The sequence below is a fragment of the Tauraco erythrolophus genome, chromosome 1, assembly GCF_009769465.1.
Source record: "Tauraco erythrolophus isolate bTauEry1 chromosome 1, bTauEry1.pri, whole genome shotgun sequence".
NCBI lineage: Eukaryota > Metazoa > Chordata > Aves > Musophagiformes > Musophagidae > Tauraco > Tauraco erythrolophus.
In genome coordinates, this window is record NC_141465.1 from 89572365 (window position 1) to 89589124 (window position 16760).

Sequence of the window (16760 nt, forward strand, 5' to 3'; positions counted from 1 at the left end):
ACCCAGTGGCCAGTCAGTGTACTCCATAGGTATGTGTATTGGAGCTGCTCTGCCTTGCCTCATCATGTTGGACCTCTTTTCTCTCATCGTCTTCTACCCTGCCACTGCCAACACAGAGAGAAAAGAGACAAATTATTAATTATTTAGTTTGCTTATAAAATGATACATGCTTTGCAATATTATTCTTTAATAGCTAGCTATAGATACTCAAGGCTGCTTAGGAAAGAGACAATCTTTCAGATTTGTATAAACTTCAGGGTTTAAAGTTTGAGGAATCTTTCACCTTGAGATGCAACTGTCTACTGACTTAAATAACTATATTCTGTAAGTCCTTAATATTATAAAGGGATATCCCACTGCTGAGTTAAAGTTCGTAATCCACAGTGGAGAAAGAAAACAGAGACACAGATAGAAAAGTCTTCCCCCCCCCCCATGCTTCCTGCATGGCAAACACTTATAATTACGTAAAAACTTAAGGAGTTTCAGTCCACTTTTCATGACCAGTCAATTTAGATGCTTATTTGACAAATGTCCAGAGCAGTAGAATAGATTGTGGTTAAAGAAATTTTATGGGCTAATTCTGAAAATGATAAAGAGGAGTGTTTTACTGTGGATGTAAATATGCCATAGCAAGTTTGTTGTGATGAATTAAGGGTTAACAGCAATACAGAGCTTCATTCACCTTTTGATTTAAATGAGTCTGAAACTTTCATCATCAGAATTTCTTAGGAAAAACACATTTTAAGTTTGAGAAGGTTTACCACTTGTAGTACTGTTTGCTCTTTAAATGCGATGACCTTTCTTTCCCACAGTTTACTCCCAGGCAGTTATCCTGTTCTAGACAAAAGTACAAATTAGGATAACGAAAGCTTATTTGAATTACATTTTAATTGTTAAGTTGTCTGGAAAAAGTAGATCTGTAGTTCATAATGAACCCATCCAGCTCTGCTCCTGTTAAAAACCAAAACCCAGAGGTTACTGCCTCTGTGGTACTATTCTCATTTCACATGTAAACGTGTTTTGTATCGGCACTGTCTAAACTGTGCTTAATTAGTGTCTTTGGCAATTAAATCAAGGACTCAAATGCACAAATTTAGCTAATTTGCCAGAATGAGAAGTGATCTGTGTGGTTGCGGACACTGCTGACTGATAGATTGTTTCAGGTGTAGTTGGTTTGTGGTAGGGAAAAATCATGACCGCTAGGAGTAGAAAAGTAGCTGATCCACTAAGTCATTTTCTTACTGAGGAATGGATTCACCTTAAGCATAAGGCACTGTTGACAGCAAAATTGGACCTGACAGCTAATCAATATATGTCTGCTTCTCATCTGCTGTCCTCTGAGAGATGGAATCGCTCCGTGCTATGAGCGACTTACTGTGGAATATAAACTATCAAAATTGCAAGGAAATAATTTACTACAGAGTGTTATTTTTAGCAATGAATAGCAACCTTTTACCACTTTGCTTTGCAAGCTTTACAACCTTTTGTAGATTATATAGCAGCACTTTTTGCATCAGTATTTTAAACTTCTCTGGACCATTGGCATGTGGGATGTGTGCTGGGAAATACGTGTGTGGTACACACACGCTATTGACTGTAGCATAGCAGTTTTAAATGCTGCAAAATGTGGGCAAGATTCAAAGGATGAAAGCTGAAACGTGTAAATTTAGCCAGAAATAGTTCAACTCTGTAATGGAGAGTTTTGGCATCTTGGAAAAAAATACTTTTACTTTCATTGCTGCGAGACTGAAAGTTCTGTTTGCCGATGAAGTTACATCAATATATTATCTTCTTACCTTAAGCCTGTGAATCTGAAATGGTTACTTCATTGATAATCAAGTTCAAACTGTTCTTTGTTATTGACTACTGTGTTGTTTTTAATTCACTAGGAGTGGGCTGTTTATATGTGAGTAAATATCACTCAAGGCCCCGGGCAACAATTAAGCTTCATTTTATGGTGCCATCTGTACTGGAGTTAATTTCCCTCGAGTGAAATATGAATGGTTTGGAAATTGAGTAAACTGAACTTTTCTTTCTCTGTTTTCTTCCCCCCAAACCCCTCGTGCACTGTAGATTCAGATGTACCAGCTCTCAAGGCTTCTTCATGATTATCACAGAGAACCTGTATAATCATCTTGAAGAAAATGAAATCAGTCCCAGTCTTTATGCTGCACCATGGTTTCTTACATTGTTCGCATCTCAGTTTCCATTAGGATTTGTAGCCAGAGTATTCGGTAAGAAAGTTTATTGTATTTCAATAATACACAGAACAATGTGTTGCATTGTGTTTTGAAACTCTCAGGGAGTAGTTTTCTACATGCTGGGGACATTTGGGGTGACTATTGTGGATGGCAAGTAGCAACACTCTTCATGGTGGGATGTCAACTCCTTTTCAAAGAGGAAAATCAAAATATATTCTTTGAAACGTGAGACTTGAGCAATATGTCTGCTGTTATTAGCCAAGAGACTTTCTGAAGTGTGAACAGAAAGTTTATTGTTGCAAATGTATTTTATGCATCAGGCATTCAGTCTATGTCTATAGAAAGTTCATCTTGTGACTTTGCAAATTGAAAAAGAGAATGCATTGATTTTTCAAGAAAGTATTTCTGAATAACTGATTCTAAAGCGCTTTCAAATAAAAATTCAAGTTAACTTGAACTTAAAGGCTGTTTCAGGTATTCATGTATATATTGAACAGTTTCCCAGTCTTATTATGCCTCTTATTCCATTTAGATAGTTTTTTCATGGTACTCTCCTCTTCAGATAACATTTAGTACAGAACCTTAAATATTGATTGTGCCTTGTAGTGTTTACAGTGTCAGCATGTCAAATACTTGGTTTTGTATTCTTTTATTGTCAATGAGAACTGCCAGCTTAATCAAATCTCTAGTAATGCAGCATTTTTTTAAATTTATTTATTAGTGTAAAACTCACTGCTTTCAGATATGTACCAAAGAGCTAGAAGCGTATGTCATGTACTTCCTCTTAAATCAGACTTTTTTTTTCCCTCCCAATTTGATTTTTCTGTTTTCATGGCACCTTTTGTATTTTCTCAAGACATTCGATCTGACTTTTGCCTCATGTTGTATTACTGAGGGTGTTGGGGTTTTAATTTGTTTGGTGTGGTAGTTTGGGGCGAAGAGGGGCTAGTTTGGGTGTTGGGTTTCTTTTTGGCCTTGTGATTTATCCATCACAGAGTTGTTTCCTTTTAGAGCAAACTTTTTTTGACTGCTCTTTGGGTGAACAAATGACTGGTGTATCTGGTTTTCAGTGGGGTATTCATATGATCAGTACATCTCTTTCCCAGTGGAATTATTGAATTCCAGGATAGTCAAGCGGGTTTTGTTTTTTCTTTTTTGATTTGTTTTTCAAAGATAAAGTGCTTTTCTCTTTTTTTTTGTCTTTGTTTTTAACTTCCATAGGCCTTGAATTTGGAAAACTAATTTTTAAAGGGTGGAGAGGGTCAATGTTAATTTCTCTGTAAATTAACTGAGCAAGTGTCATGGTTTTAGGCTGATCCAGCAACTAAAACTCACACAGTCTCTCCTTCTCCAGTAAAGAAGAGAGGAGAGAAAAAAAAAAAACAAAGGGACTGAGGGTTGAGACAAGAACAGAGGGAGCACCCACCAACCATGGTCCTGGGCAAAACAGACAGGGCTTTCTCAAAGCAAAACCAGTTTATTAATGATTACTTAGAAGGACAAAGGGAAACAAAAACCGATTACTCGAGAGGACAGAAAGAAACAAAACCAGATCTTAAACCAACACCTTCCCCCCCCACCCCTTTCCTTTTCCTCCCGGCTCTACCTCCTCCCCCAGCAGCACAGGGGGCAGGGACTGGGGAGTGCAGGTCAGTTCATTCCGTGCTGTTACTGCTGCTTCTTTCTTAAAGGAGAAGGAGTCCTTACACCCTTTTCCCCTGCTCCAATGGATCCCCTACTCACGAGGAAAAAATCCACAAACTTATCCAGCGTGAGTCCAGCCCACTGGAAACAATCCTTCCCCACAGATTGCTCCGGTGTGGGCTTTACCACAGTCTCGGGTACTTAGGGAGCTGTAGCCACTCGCTCGGCGTGGGTCGTCACGCAGTCGTGCACCCTAACACGACCATCCTCAGGCTCAGGCATCGTCTCCCCACGGGCTGCGAGTGGGTCTCTGCTCCACCGAGGCCGTCCTGGTTGCAGGGGGCCGCCTGCCATCTCACCATCAGCCGCAGGGGACAACTCGGCTCGGCACACCTCCTCCTGCTCCATCCTCACTGGAACCTGCTGTCGATGCGGCTGTTTCTCTCAGATCTCAGTCCTCTCCAGGTGAACTCAGCCCAGTGGGCACCCCGGGAGTGGGGTGCCCCCGAGTCCTCAGCTGTCTCCGCCACCGCCATTCTCCCGTGGGCGGCGCCGGCCCGACGCAGGCAGCCGCACCGGCGAGAGCCAGAGAGGTGCCCTCCTCCCTTCTCTGCTCGATCCTGGGCACAGCACCTTTTCGGTCCCTTTGTCCTGACTTAAATAGGGCAATTCGCAGAGGCGCCCTATTGGCTCAACCCCGAGGGGGATGGCAGTCTGATCTGGTGGCCAGAAACTAAGCCTAACCCGGTTCCAAAACCAGGGAGGTCGCAGGAACAAAACCCCTCTCCTGCCACCAGAACCGCCCCCCCCCTCCACATCAAACCCATGACAGCAAGGCATGTTCTCGTTTTTAAAACTGAACAGTGACTGTGCTGTTTTACATCCTAATGCTTTTGATTCCTGCATCTTCAGTTGTCTTATGGGCCATTGTCACATATCAGGAACAGGTGGCTAGTGTCTACCCATCATAAAGTCTATGTTTATGCTGCTTGAATGTGTAGCATAGACTTGAGAAGGGAGACTTTCAGGAACTGTGTATCAGTGAGATGGCTGCCTCATCAGTGTCCTAGTGCTACCCTGTGATCCTGGATTAGGGCCAAGGATGACCTCTCAGTATCAAGATCAGAAATTGAGGTTGCTCAGTGACATAGCTCTGCTCTTGGTGGTGTGACAGAGCCAACATCACAGGAAGCATATTTGAAACTACATGAGTGCTTGCATTCATCTCGGTAACTGCAAGTCCACTGCTGCCACCGTCACCAAGTTTCTGGTTACTGTCATCAGGTTTCCAGTTCTGTGCAGTCTGTGTCTACTGACTTCTGCAGAGCATGGGCTTTCCCCTCACATCCATGTAGTTATACCTCAAAGTAAAGGTTTGGGGCTTACATTGTAGCCAATGTGATCGCAGCTGTGGATTTTGAAAATAGTATGATTGGTTATGAAATTTACGTGATCTTTTCTTAAGGACTAGCTTCTGCCTGTAGGAATGGTAAAACATCAGTACTTGTTGTGATCCACTTCCCAATTGCTTTTCAGTCACAGATGCACTTAAAAGCAGTTAGCAATTAGTTAGTCTGTAGTCTGCAGTAGACACTAATGAGATGCTACTGCAGATCACTGTTACAGGCATAATAAGTATGCGATATTTTCTTTAATGCTCTCTCACATCTGTAAGATGACAGAAAATGCTTTTATATTCTTTAACCTCATGTTGAAATAAGACAGATTGCACTTCTCCTGAAATGAATAAATCTGCAGTATATATATTTATCAATGGCTATATATCTCGTTTTCAAGATAATTTATTGATTTTCTGTTTCAGACATTATTTTTCTTCAAGGAACAGAAGTCATATTTAAAGTAGCACTGAGCCTACTCAGCAGTCAAGAAACATCTATAATGGGATGTGAGAGTTTTGAGAACATTGTTGATTTTCTTAAACCTCTATTCCAGATATGACTCAGTCTCAAATGGAAACAATCATTACCCAGGTAAGGTTACTTTTCTCTTTACTTTTTTTTCCCCTCAATTAGTTTACTTTTAAAAGATCTTGCCTAAGGTATGCGTAAAAATCTTCTCAGTACGTTCCTTTCGGTTTGAAATGCAAGGAGTCGTTCTCAATAACTTGTATAGCAATAGAACATGAGCTACTTTCAATGGTTTTGAACTGCAATTTTAGCAAGATTTTAGTTGCTACTTGTAAGGGCCAAGGGCCAAGTGACTGTGCTGTGAGCGAGGGTTGAGTTACGGGGAGAGGCCTGGTGTCTCTTCTTTTGTCTCAACCAGCTTCTGGAGCAGGGATAAGGGAAGGTTCCAAAACTCCAGGAACAGGAACCAATACATAGGGCAACATCCCCCTCCACCGAACGGGGACTCTCTTCCCCTATGGCAGGTGCAATGCAATGGACTGGTGATCTTTTCTCTCTCCCTCTCTCTCTCTTTTCTCTTAAAGTTCTTAAGTAGCATAAGGCTTACGTTGATTTCTGTAACGTCGCAAGGCTTGGATGGATATAACTGTGAGAGGGACGGTATAACTGTGAGAGGACCACATGTTCCATTAAAGCTGGTGTTTGGTTTTGGACCTTGAGTGTTATCTCACCTTAGTTCACATCGAGGGAATTTGCGAATCTGAGTCATCCCTCCTTTCCCCAGGTGGGATGTGACACTACCTGATTGTTTAGTACAAGGTTCTTTTATGCCTCAGCTATTGGGAAAACATGATTTTGCTTATAAATTTCACGTCACCATTAGAAGGGTAGAAGTAGCCTGTTTTCCAAACCTAAACCCAGCTGTTGCTCCCTGCCAGTGGGTGAGCAGTCCAACAGTTTGTAACAGGAAGCACAACTTGCCTTGGTGGGAAGAGGCAGCGTCACAGCAACTTCTCCTCTTGATCCTTAAAACTTGAGGCTGCACAGGGCCAGGTACCCCTGTAGGAACTTTTCTGACACCTCCAACTTAAAATCCTACAAGTTAAGAGGTTGATGAGGCCCTGTTTTCATGATCTGTATTAAAATCAAGGTGAAGCAAGCCTTCGCTGTTCTGTTGTGGGGATGGCTGCTGTCCTCCCGGGGATCACTTCTGGGGTACCCTCATGCAACTTCCCCTTCTCACCTCAACCCTGTCCTTGGAGGGATCACATTTGGCAGGTGCTTGGTGGCAGAGATAAAAGCCCCTCAGGACTGATCTCTGCCTTTCTTGGGTAAGGGAAAGAAAGAAAGACACAAGTAGTGTTATTTCGTCAGTATCAGTGCAGCTTCATGGCAAAGGGCGAGGAGGAATAGAAGAGAAACAAGGAATTACTGGTGCTGATATGGGAAAAGCACCTGCTAAAGCTCCTTGCAAAATACTGTCAGTGGCTGGGATCTTCATCTCTCTACATCCTCTTCCTCTGTATTGAAGCTGCAAATTGAAATTAGTCTCATTGTAATACCTTAACTGTGAACTTGTGAGCAGTTTTCCTTCCTCAGGTGGCAGTTTGGAGATAATAGAAGAGCTCTAGAAAACCATCTCCATATGCAGGCATGCAAGTTAACACTGATGCATGCCTGTGGCTTGGTTAACGCTTGAATGTTTCAAGTGCTGTCAGTTAAGAATTTGGTTTTAGACAATGTGAAAAATCTTCATTTCCTCATTGCACTGATTGAAATTGCCATGCTAAACAACCCGTGTCAGGCACTTTAGTGTCCGTCTTCACAACTCACTGAATCTGGCAATGATAGAGATGGTAGTTCAATATTTTTGATGCTGTAGATATTAAATCTCGGTCCCATGGTCTGCATGGGTTGCAGAGCAATCCATGCTGTGGTGAGCATGGTAGAAGTGGCTTTGTGCAGAGCCAGATCTGACTGAGTAAAGAATGGGTTATGTAGCCTGAGTGGAGGTGGATGTGGTTATACGCAGGTCAGCTCAGCTCTGAGGAAGGTCACCTGCTTGCCTGTGGTGTGGTCTCCTGCTGAGCAGCCTTCTGGATCTGCATTCACATGTAGACTGCCTGTATCGTATTGTTCCTGCCTAGACTGGCTGCAGGTGGAGTCGTTTGGCTGTCTCAGCGTTGTAATTCCCAGGACTGTCCTGTTATAGTGGATAATGAAAGAACATTGTAAACATTATATAGGACTGTAAAATGCAGATGAAGAATTGACCAGGTTGCTACATGGAGGAATGTGACACTTACCCAGCTTGAACACCATACGTAATTTAAAGTTTTACCTCATTTGAATTACCTGAAGAATGGTGAATGTTATGCCGAACTTGTTTTGTTGGAGGATCTGTGTTTGTCTTCTGTTGGTGTGATGTTTGGAATCTCTAGAACAAGGGACGGAATTAATGTCACTGTAGACATCTTTCTCTTCTCAGTCTAAACTGTTTGGTGACTTTCAGAAGGTGAGAGGCTGTGACTAGATATGTAAATAGACAAGGGTCATATGGTCCCATCACTGCTAGGTGCTCAGTTCCATAGTCTTCCCAATGCTTTGTCACCAAAGCAGGCCTATAAGAAAGTAGTGTATCTTCGTGCAGATACAGCACAGGAAAACTGTAACCATGAAGAGTGTTTTTTATAAAAGTCTATAAATGGGCACTGGGACTCAAGAGATCCAGTTTTGAGGGTGGAAATCTGATGACTTCCGGATATTCTTCCTTGTTGTGTGATCCTGCTGTTGTCACTGGTGAGACTTGAATTAAAAAATTTCTTCTTGAACTTCCTAATATTCCTTAGAAAGAGATGATAAGACTTGGTCGTACTATAAAATTATGGTTTAAATAAGACTTTTCTACTGATACCTCTGATAGTAAGAGATGATATTTGGTAATTGTAAAAGTGATGATCCAATTTATTCTAAAGTCTATGATTTATTATGGCTACAATAAGGACTCTGGATGGTATAATGCTTTACTGTAGACTTCTCCTTAAAATACTTTTTTGGGAGGAACAGAAAAAAACATTAACTTAATCAAGCAGAGTTGCCTCTTAGCCAAACATTCGTGTGGATAAGTGCTCTCTATCGTAGTTACAAATTGTTTTTTTTCTCTCATGGTAGGTGTTTGAGATGGATATTTCAAAACAGCTCCATGCCTACGAAGTAGAGTACCATGTTCTGCAGGATGAACTGCAGGAAATGTAAGTCCCTGTGATGAAGGTGAACCCCTGGAGAAGCTGGAGAGGGCAAACAGTCATCTGAAGAGACAAAACATGGATTTGTTGGAGAAGCTGCAGGTAAATGACGTAAGATCAAAAACTCATGGAGAAGTCATTTCTATGATTCAGCCAATAGAGAAATATCTTTTTTAAATGTACATGAAAAGTCTCCTAACGGCAAGTCCTTATGCAGTTGAGCAGTCCTCTCAGTTACAGTGATTTACTTCTGTCAGACATATTCTTAGCTCCTTTGTCATTCCTTGGGCTATTCCTTCTTGATTTAGATTCCTTTTTTTTTTTTTTTAATATCTCTACCTTTATCTCCCATAAAATCTGTTGGCAAAATTTTGTGTATCTTGCTGAAAAATAAGTTCTCTCCCCCTTCATCTCTTTGCTTCCCTGTTGGAAGTAATTCATAGTGCCATAGGATTGTTTTCTCCAGACCTTTAGTAGGCAGTATCAATCTGTTTCCTTCTGCTGAAGCTTATAGTCCTGCTTTTTGAAAGGTGGTCTCTCCTAGCAGACTCCAGTGCAGCTGAGTGCCCACCAGATTTTGCCTAAATAAGTCATGCTTTAGAAGTCTTCTCTTCTGCCTTCACTATTCACTCTTTCTCTCATAGACTGGCCGAGACTTGTTTCAGGTTTCAATATGTATTGTCTTACATTTTCCTGAAAGACAAGCTCTTCTTTTTACATCACCAGGCCATTTCTTTTTATATTTGTTAATTTGAACAAGCACTGGGAAGAACTCAGAGAGCACCTTTCCGAAACCTGAAAACAGAAGCAGGGAAAAAGGAAAGATCAAGTCCTCATTATTTTTGTGTTTATAGGCTAAGGGTGTTGTTCTCTGTTTTTTCAATATTGAATTTAAAATGGGAATCACTTGCTTTTTTTACAATTATTATAGTATTATATCATTATATTGTTTTATATTTTATTTTTACTATTACTATTTTTACGTTATTATTTTATTTTTTTACTACTATCTAGGTTCTTACCTCTGTTCTGAAAATGTACCAAGGGCATAGAGTAGTGATGAGTGACTGATTTGAAAGGCCCCATAGGAGCTCTTCTGTTCTTCCAGACTGCTGTCCTGTAATTCATCTCCTCAGTTCCTTAGCCTCTTTATCTTCTCGTTCGTAACTTCTTCATTCCTCTGCTTGGGTCTTTTCCTAGGAATGGTCAGAATTCTCCCACTTCCCACAGAGAGACATTTGCTAGTGCTGAGGTCTGGGGTTTCTGATTACTAGTCAGTGCTGGTGGGTTTTTTTTTTCCCCAGAGGAAGCTGTAGGTCTTTTACTGGAGAACAGGGAACACTGTCTGCTTCTAGACTTGAACGTTGAGGTTCTCTTTCCCTCTAACCTCTCCATCCTGCTAATTTACTTTATTGCATAGGGTTACCATTGCTCCATCCCTGACAGGCAATTCATCTCTGCCAGTGCTACTCCAGCTGATGATTTCCTTTTTCTTCCAGCAGCTCTAGTTCCTTGTTACTCCTAAATAAATGTCCCTCACTTGCTGCAACTGGCATGTCTCCTTCCCTCTGTAAAGCTTTCAGAAATCCTTCAGATTGATCTGGCCACTATAAGGAGATACTCTGTATGATGCGCAGTAGGCATTCCTGGTATCATTGCCTTCACAGATGTCTTTTAGAAACATCTATGTAATTAAGTTTTTTCCTTAACATGATCATTATCATAATATAAAAATGTTATTCAGAACATCTCTATTTATAATAAAGATAATGTTATTGTTTACAGGTTGCTCATGCTAAAATTCAGAGTCTGGAATCCAGTGTGGAGACTATTTTGGCTCGAGAGAACAAAATGAAGACTGCAATTCAGTCCCTGGAACAGGAGAAGATAACATATCAAAAGACTCTTGAGCAGATAATGAAGTATTTGCCAACAGAAGCGTTGTCTGACTGTGAACTGCTCCTGAAGGAAGTAAACTACAATCCAAATAATAAAATAAAATAAGGAGTAAGCCATAAGCCAGGGTTTTCTAAGCAGCATTTCTTCAGAAAAGGAAAAGAAAAGATGAGTATGCTGCTTTCAAAGGACTTAGCAATAGGCAACGGTATTATCTAAAACTAGTGCTGGGACACTCATAGCTACAGATGGGCCTTCAAATGTCAGTATGCAAATTCGGGCTATTAATTTTTTTATGATTCTGTAAATAAATCACAAGGGGGAAATAAAGGATTCTCACATGTAATTATGATGAGTAGATGTATATTTAGAGTTGACCTAAAGGAAAAGAGAAATTTCAGTAGTCGAAGCCAAGATAATAGTGATCTACAAATTCACCATGGATGTGCTTGCCTTGTAGTTGAAAGGAGGATAACGTGTCTTTATACATATGTATGTTGAATAATACTTGAAGAAAAAAAAGAAGAATGTAATTTTCCCTCCAAAGAGCAGCATGTTTCACATCTTCTGCGGAAAATCTGTGTGAACTGATGCGTGCCTCTCTTTTAATTCTACTGACATTGTGTGCACAGACTAATAAGCAGAATAAATATCATGACTTGGTGCATACAGAAAGAGCTCTAGTGCTGTCCACTGCCTGGGCTGTACCGGTCAGCAATGTAATTCCACATGCATGTCGGAACTGGAAACAAAAAGCATCACGTCATAGCTCCGCCTCCATAGCTCAGAGCTAAGAAGTAGTTACCTATACACACTCGCAGAACTTGCAAAGGCGAGAGCTAACGGTGGCTCCCACTTTCTTCCTGGCCTGTTTGCTTCCACCTGTCCTGGAGTTGGTCATGATGACAGGAGGAAGGAAGCAAGGCTTGTAGGGTGGTATTTATGCTAATGTTAATTTTCCACAGGAGACTTGCTGTTATAAGAGTTAGGCACGTAAGAGGTTCTCATTTAACCAAAGAAATAGTGCAAGAAGCCTTGTTTTATCATAGTGGGAGCCAGAAAGCTGTTCTTAAATTTTATCTAAAGAGAAACTTGAGGCAGGTTGCTGGAAGTTGAGCATAAATGCACAAGAGAGGACCAAGCAAGTTTCTAATATGATGTACCTTTCAGTTTTCACGTACTCAGTGGATATACATTTCAAAGGGGATTCTGAAGTACAAGTGCAGTTTTAATAATGCTTTCCAGGTTATTCCTGTTTTAATACTGCTTTGTGGTCTTCTTTTTAAAAGAAAAGTCATGAATTTGTGTGTTCTGGGCAGAAGGTGAGGTAAGCTCTGATCATTTCAAGGGAGAAAATATGTTTATAAAGATATAAAAAGATGCATATAGATTTGAAAATGTTTTTGAGTGGAATTTTTGAGAAGGCTTAGACAAATGTGTAATAGACACGTATTTTGGAGTGCATGTCTGAACCGTTAAATTGAGTGTTACAGTGACTCATGTTATCTTTTACCATTTATACTGTATTTCAGGAAACACTTATTCTTTTTAGTAAGACGAACAACTAAGCAAAGTGCCAAATCCAGCAGTGTCTTTATGCATAAGATTGTCTAATTTGGAAAGCAAGTATTGAATATCACTCCTTTCTAAATATTATGCTTTATGTTAACATAAAAGTGAGGAACAACAGTGCTGATTTGCTGCACGCTGCTGTGGAACTCCAGGGGCTTGGGGTCTCCTGGGTTTTTTTGTTGTCGTCATTTTTTACTTCCATGGTGTTTTATTTGATTAAAGATGTTGATTTACTTAACAGTCTTTCTTTTTACAGTTGGGGTGCAAGGTCTTAACACTGTGTATAAAATTATGTGGAATCTGTCTAGATATTTCAAGAATATTGTATTGTAGTAGGTGGGAAAATGCCAAGTGAAAAGGCAGTTCTTCGCAGTTTTGTCAAGAGTAAGTTTTAGCTTATGTGTACACACAAAACCAATCCCAGGAACTGCAGTAGTGTGTATTACAAAGAATCAAGATTATTCAGATACATCTTTTTCTTAAGATGCACTGAATGTGCTTTATCTTCTGTTTCACTTACAAAATTTTTCATGTAATGCCTGGAGAAATTCCAATAAATGTCATTGCTGCATTTCCCATGGCTTCTGGCTAGTTTTATTTTTCTACACTTCAAGTACCAATCTCATTCTCAACAGTACTGTTTACATGAAAGATGAAAAAGATCTGTTTGTTTTCTAGTTGTGGGGAAAAAAAAACCCCACAGGATTTGTAGAAGGACTCGGGGAGCATGGAAATTCTTATCGGGGAAAATAGTCTTGCATTGTTCTTAATTGAAGATGAAATGATTAAAAGGTGTTTTTCTTCTGTAGCAGTTTGTTTAGTAGAATCATAGAATGATTTGGGTTGGAAGGGACCTCAGAGATCATTTATTTCCAACCCCCCTGCCACAGGCAGGGAAACCCTCCACTACACCAGGTTGCCCAAAGCCTCATCCAACCTGGCCTTGAGCACTTCCAGGGATGGGGCATCTACAACTTCTCTGGGCAACCTGTTCCACTGCCTCATCACCCTCTGAGTGAAAAATTTCTTCCTTATATCTAATCTAAATCTGCCCTCTTTCAGTTTAAAGCCATTGCCCCTTGTCCTATCACTACATGCCCTTGTAAAAGGACCCTCTCCAGCCTTCCTGTAGGCCCCCTTTAAGTACTGGAAGGCTGCAGTAAGATCACCCCGGAGCCTTCTCTTCTCCAGGCTGAACAGCCCCAACTCTCTCAGCCTGTCTTCATAGCAGAGGTGCTCCAGCCCTCGGATCATCTTCGTGGCCCTCCTCTGGACCCTCTCCAGCAGCACCATGTCCTTCTTGTGTTGGGGCATAGTAGTATTGTGCAAGTACTGCTTGGGGCAAGTAGTACTTGTGCATGTTGAGAATAGTAGCTTGAACTCTACACTGTTACGTCTAACTTGGAAGGTAGAGGAGTACACCATACCAACAAGTAGGCATAAACTACAGAAGTAAAAACTACAAGGTAGCATTAGGACATTTGTGATAGCATTTGTATTCTGAACACAAGTGTGGCTTGTAACTGGGTATCTCTAGGGTGTCTAGCTTGAAGTGTGCACTCAAGCAGGTGTGCTCCAGGCCATCTTCAGATGATTAACCAGCAAGATGATGTAGAAGACTGTGAACAGTGTTTGTGTCCATCTGTTTGTCTCTCCCTGTCTGTGGTATAGATAGCTTTATACCTGTTCTGTTCTGGTTGCAGTTGTGCAACTGTGAAAAGGGAAGTCTAAGGTGCAGCGGGCCAGAGACAGAGCTGCAAGGATATTTGCTTGGGTGAAGGGACAGTTCCTGGATTTGGACAAATGGCTCTGCCGTTGCTATATCTTGTTTTTCTGTTTGGAAAAAAAGTTTTCAGAATACAACTATTGTTCTGTCTGAGCTAAGCACAACAGCGCTCCCAGTTTTTGCAGTCAACTTGCGGAGGATTAACTCAGGAGAAAAAAGTATTTCCTGTTTTCAGGAACAGCTAACTTAGACTCATTTCTGCTGGCAAAGGGCTTTTTTAAAAGTCTGGGAAGAGATCCATCGTTTTAGCTAGCAAACTAGCTTGTAAATGTCAGTCTGGTAAGGAGGGCTAATGTAGGGAACTCTGATATTCACATCTTTTATGGATGGAAAACTTGGCCAGAAAGTGGTGATTGTTTTCTTCTCTCCTAAAAAGGAGAGTATGTATTCCGTTCTGAAAAAGATGAATATTTATTTAAGGTGCCTTTAAGTTGCATTTTGTTCACTTTTCTCTAAAAAAGCATTAGATTTTACTGAAAAATGGGTCTCCTGATAAATGACATGTTCCAGTTGAAAACCTGACTTGAAATCACAAATCTAGCCAATCTCGATTATGCCTTCTTCAACATGACACTGCTCTGCTCAACATTACTATAAGAAAGCTGAACAATTTGTAACATAGGAAAGAATTTCAGCAGTTTGGTCCAAGAATTTTATATTGCTAATATGATCCAGAGGGTCTACGTTTGGACAACACTTTATCTAAATCTAAACCCACATGGGTATCAGCGTGAATAGTCTTTTGTGTGTTGAGGTGAATAATCCCAGGCACTGTTAATAGTGATTATCCCCTCAGTCTTTGTAGTCATAGATGGGTGTTGACAGGCATGTGCAGGCCTTAACGTTTCAAGCTTTGTGCCAGACTACGTCATCCATTTGAAGAATTGTAATTGATTCTGTATTCTTGTAGTTCAGCTTTTGCTGTTGTTAGTTATTGAACACATTTAACGTATGCTTTGCCTTCCTCAGTCTTTCCTGTGACTAGAAAGAACGAAATATAACTTTTCTTTTCCAAAAAGGCATATTGAATGCTTAGCTATATCCTTCCTCCAGACATCTGTTGTGCAAGGGATAGAGTTTATATGCTTAAAGTCTAATACATGAGCTCACTCTGAAAGTGTATTAAACTCAGCGGTGACAGTAAAAATCTGGGGAGTAAAGCAAGAGGTCACTCTGTGCCTTGAGCAGCTAATGGGTTGTGTGCTGACTGACTTGTGATGAAGTGGGATCTGGGCAGGTTGGCACTTGGATGTTGTTTGGTTTTGTTTTAATGCTGACCTTAATGCTGGACCAAAGGAAGGAGCTGGTGCTGCTCCTTTACCAAAATGTTGTGTTGCTGTTTCATTTTAGTTGAGAAGGTTTTCCATTCCTTTACTATTCTCTTCGGAACTCTTGCTCAGCAACCACTTTTTAACAAGGGAATTGGAAATTGTTGTTCATAGTCTTGCCATCAGAAAAAACTTATCTTGCAGCTTATCCAAACTGTTCCTGTGCTCAAACGACAACTTATTCAAGTCTTCACTCTGATAAAAGTTAGGTGGTTTTAATATATTTACTTTATTTCTGGTTAGAGTGTGTGCTGAGAAATCACGTAAGTGTCTTACATCATGCCCTGCTGGAATGTACATGGGGATACCTATGAAGTGAGCCCTCAAAGTGGGGCTGCACCAGTGCGGTGTAAAGCAGGACAATCACCTCTCTCGACTGGCTGGCTATGCTGTGCATGATGCTCTCCAGGACATGGCTGGCCCTTTTGGCTGCCAAGGTGCACTGTTGACTCATATTCAACTTGCCATCAACCCAGCCCCTCCAGATCTCTTTCCACGGGGCTGCTCTCCAGCCTCTCATCCCTCTATTTTTATGCATAACCAGGATTACCCCATCCCAGGTGGAGAACCCAGCACTTGCTCTTGTTAGATTCCATACAGGTGGAGATTACCCAACTCTCTAGTCTATCCAGATCTCTCCGTGAGGCCTCTCTACCCTCGAGGGAGTACACAGCTCCTCCTAATGCAATATCATCGGCAGCCCTAGTGAATAGAGATACTCAGGGGCACAGTGTGAAGGGAAGAGTAGATCCAGGCTGCCTGGAGCCTGGAAGAAACTGCACTAACACCATGCAAAGCCTGGCTTGCTAAACATCCAGGAACATAGGTGGGGCTGTGCATGGCTCTTTTTTTTTTTTTTTTTACGGTGCTATGAAAAACATTTGCCTTCATTTTTTAGTGATCAATCTGCTAAAGTTGGTGCTTCGAAAGAAAACGTAGTTATTAAATTTGTACCTAAATATTGCCCACGAGGTGTCACTGTTGCTTTTGTACATGCAGCTCATTCGCGTGCGACGGTGTCATGGTTGCACAGCTCCTGTGCTATGCACACTGCGCTCTTATTTTAGAGAGGAGAATTAACTTATTCTCCTGCCTGATGAAGCACAATGCTCTATTTCATACTGTTTGTAATAAAATGTGATGTTTGTCGTCAAAGAATTTATTGTGGCCAGGTTGGATGAGGCTTTGGGCAACCTGGTATAGTGGAAGGTGTCCCTGCC

At 41.0% G+C, this 16760-nt stretch overlaps 1 protein-coding gene across 1 annotated transcript in view; it reads left to right on the forward strand.

Annotated features, from left to right (window-relative positions):
* The window catches only part of TBC1D4 (TBC1 domain family member 4), a 111969-nt gene extending 100591 nt beyond the window's left edge, over positions 1–11378 (forward strand). Inside the window, 7 exon segments of the mRNA XM_086616062.1 lie at positions 2074–2121; positions 2123–2234; positions 5668–5781; positions 5784–5836; positions 8885–8957; positions 8960–9060; positions 10744–11378. Coding sequence (XP_086472188.1) covers positions 2074–2121; positions 2123–2234; positions 5668–5781; positions 5784–5836; positions 8885–8957; positions 8960–9060; positions 10744–10962 — 720 coding nt within the window. The 3' untranslated portion in view covers positions 10963–11378.
* Positions 11379–16760: the final 5382 nt, after the last annotated feature.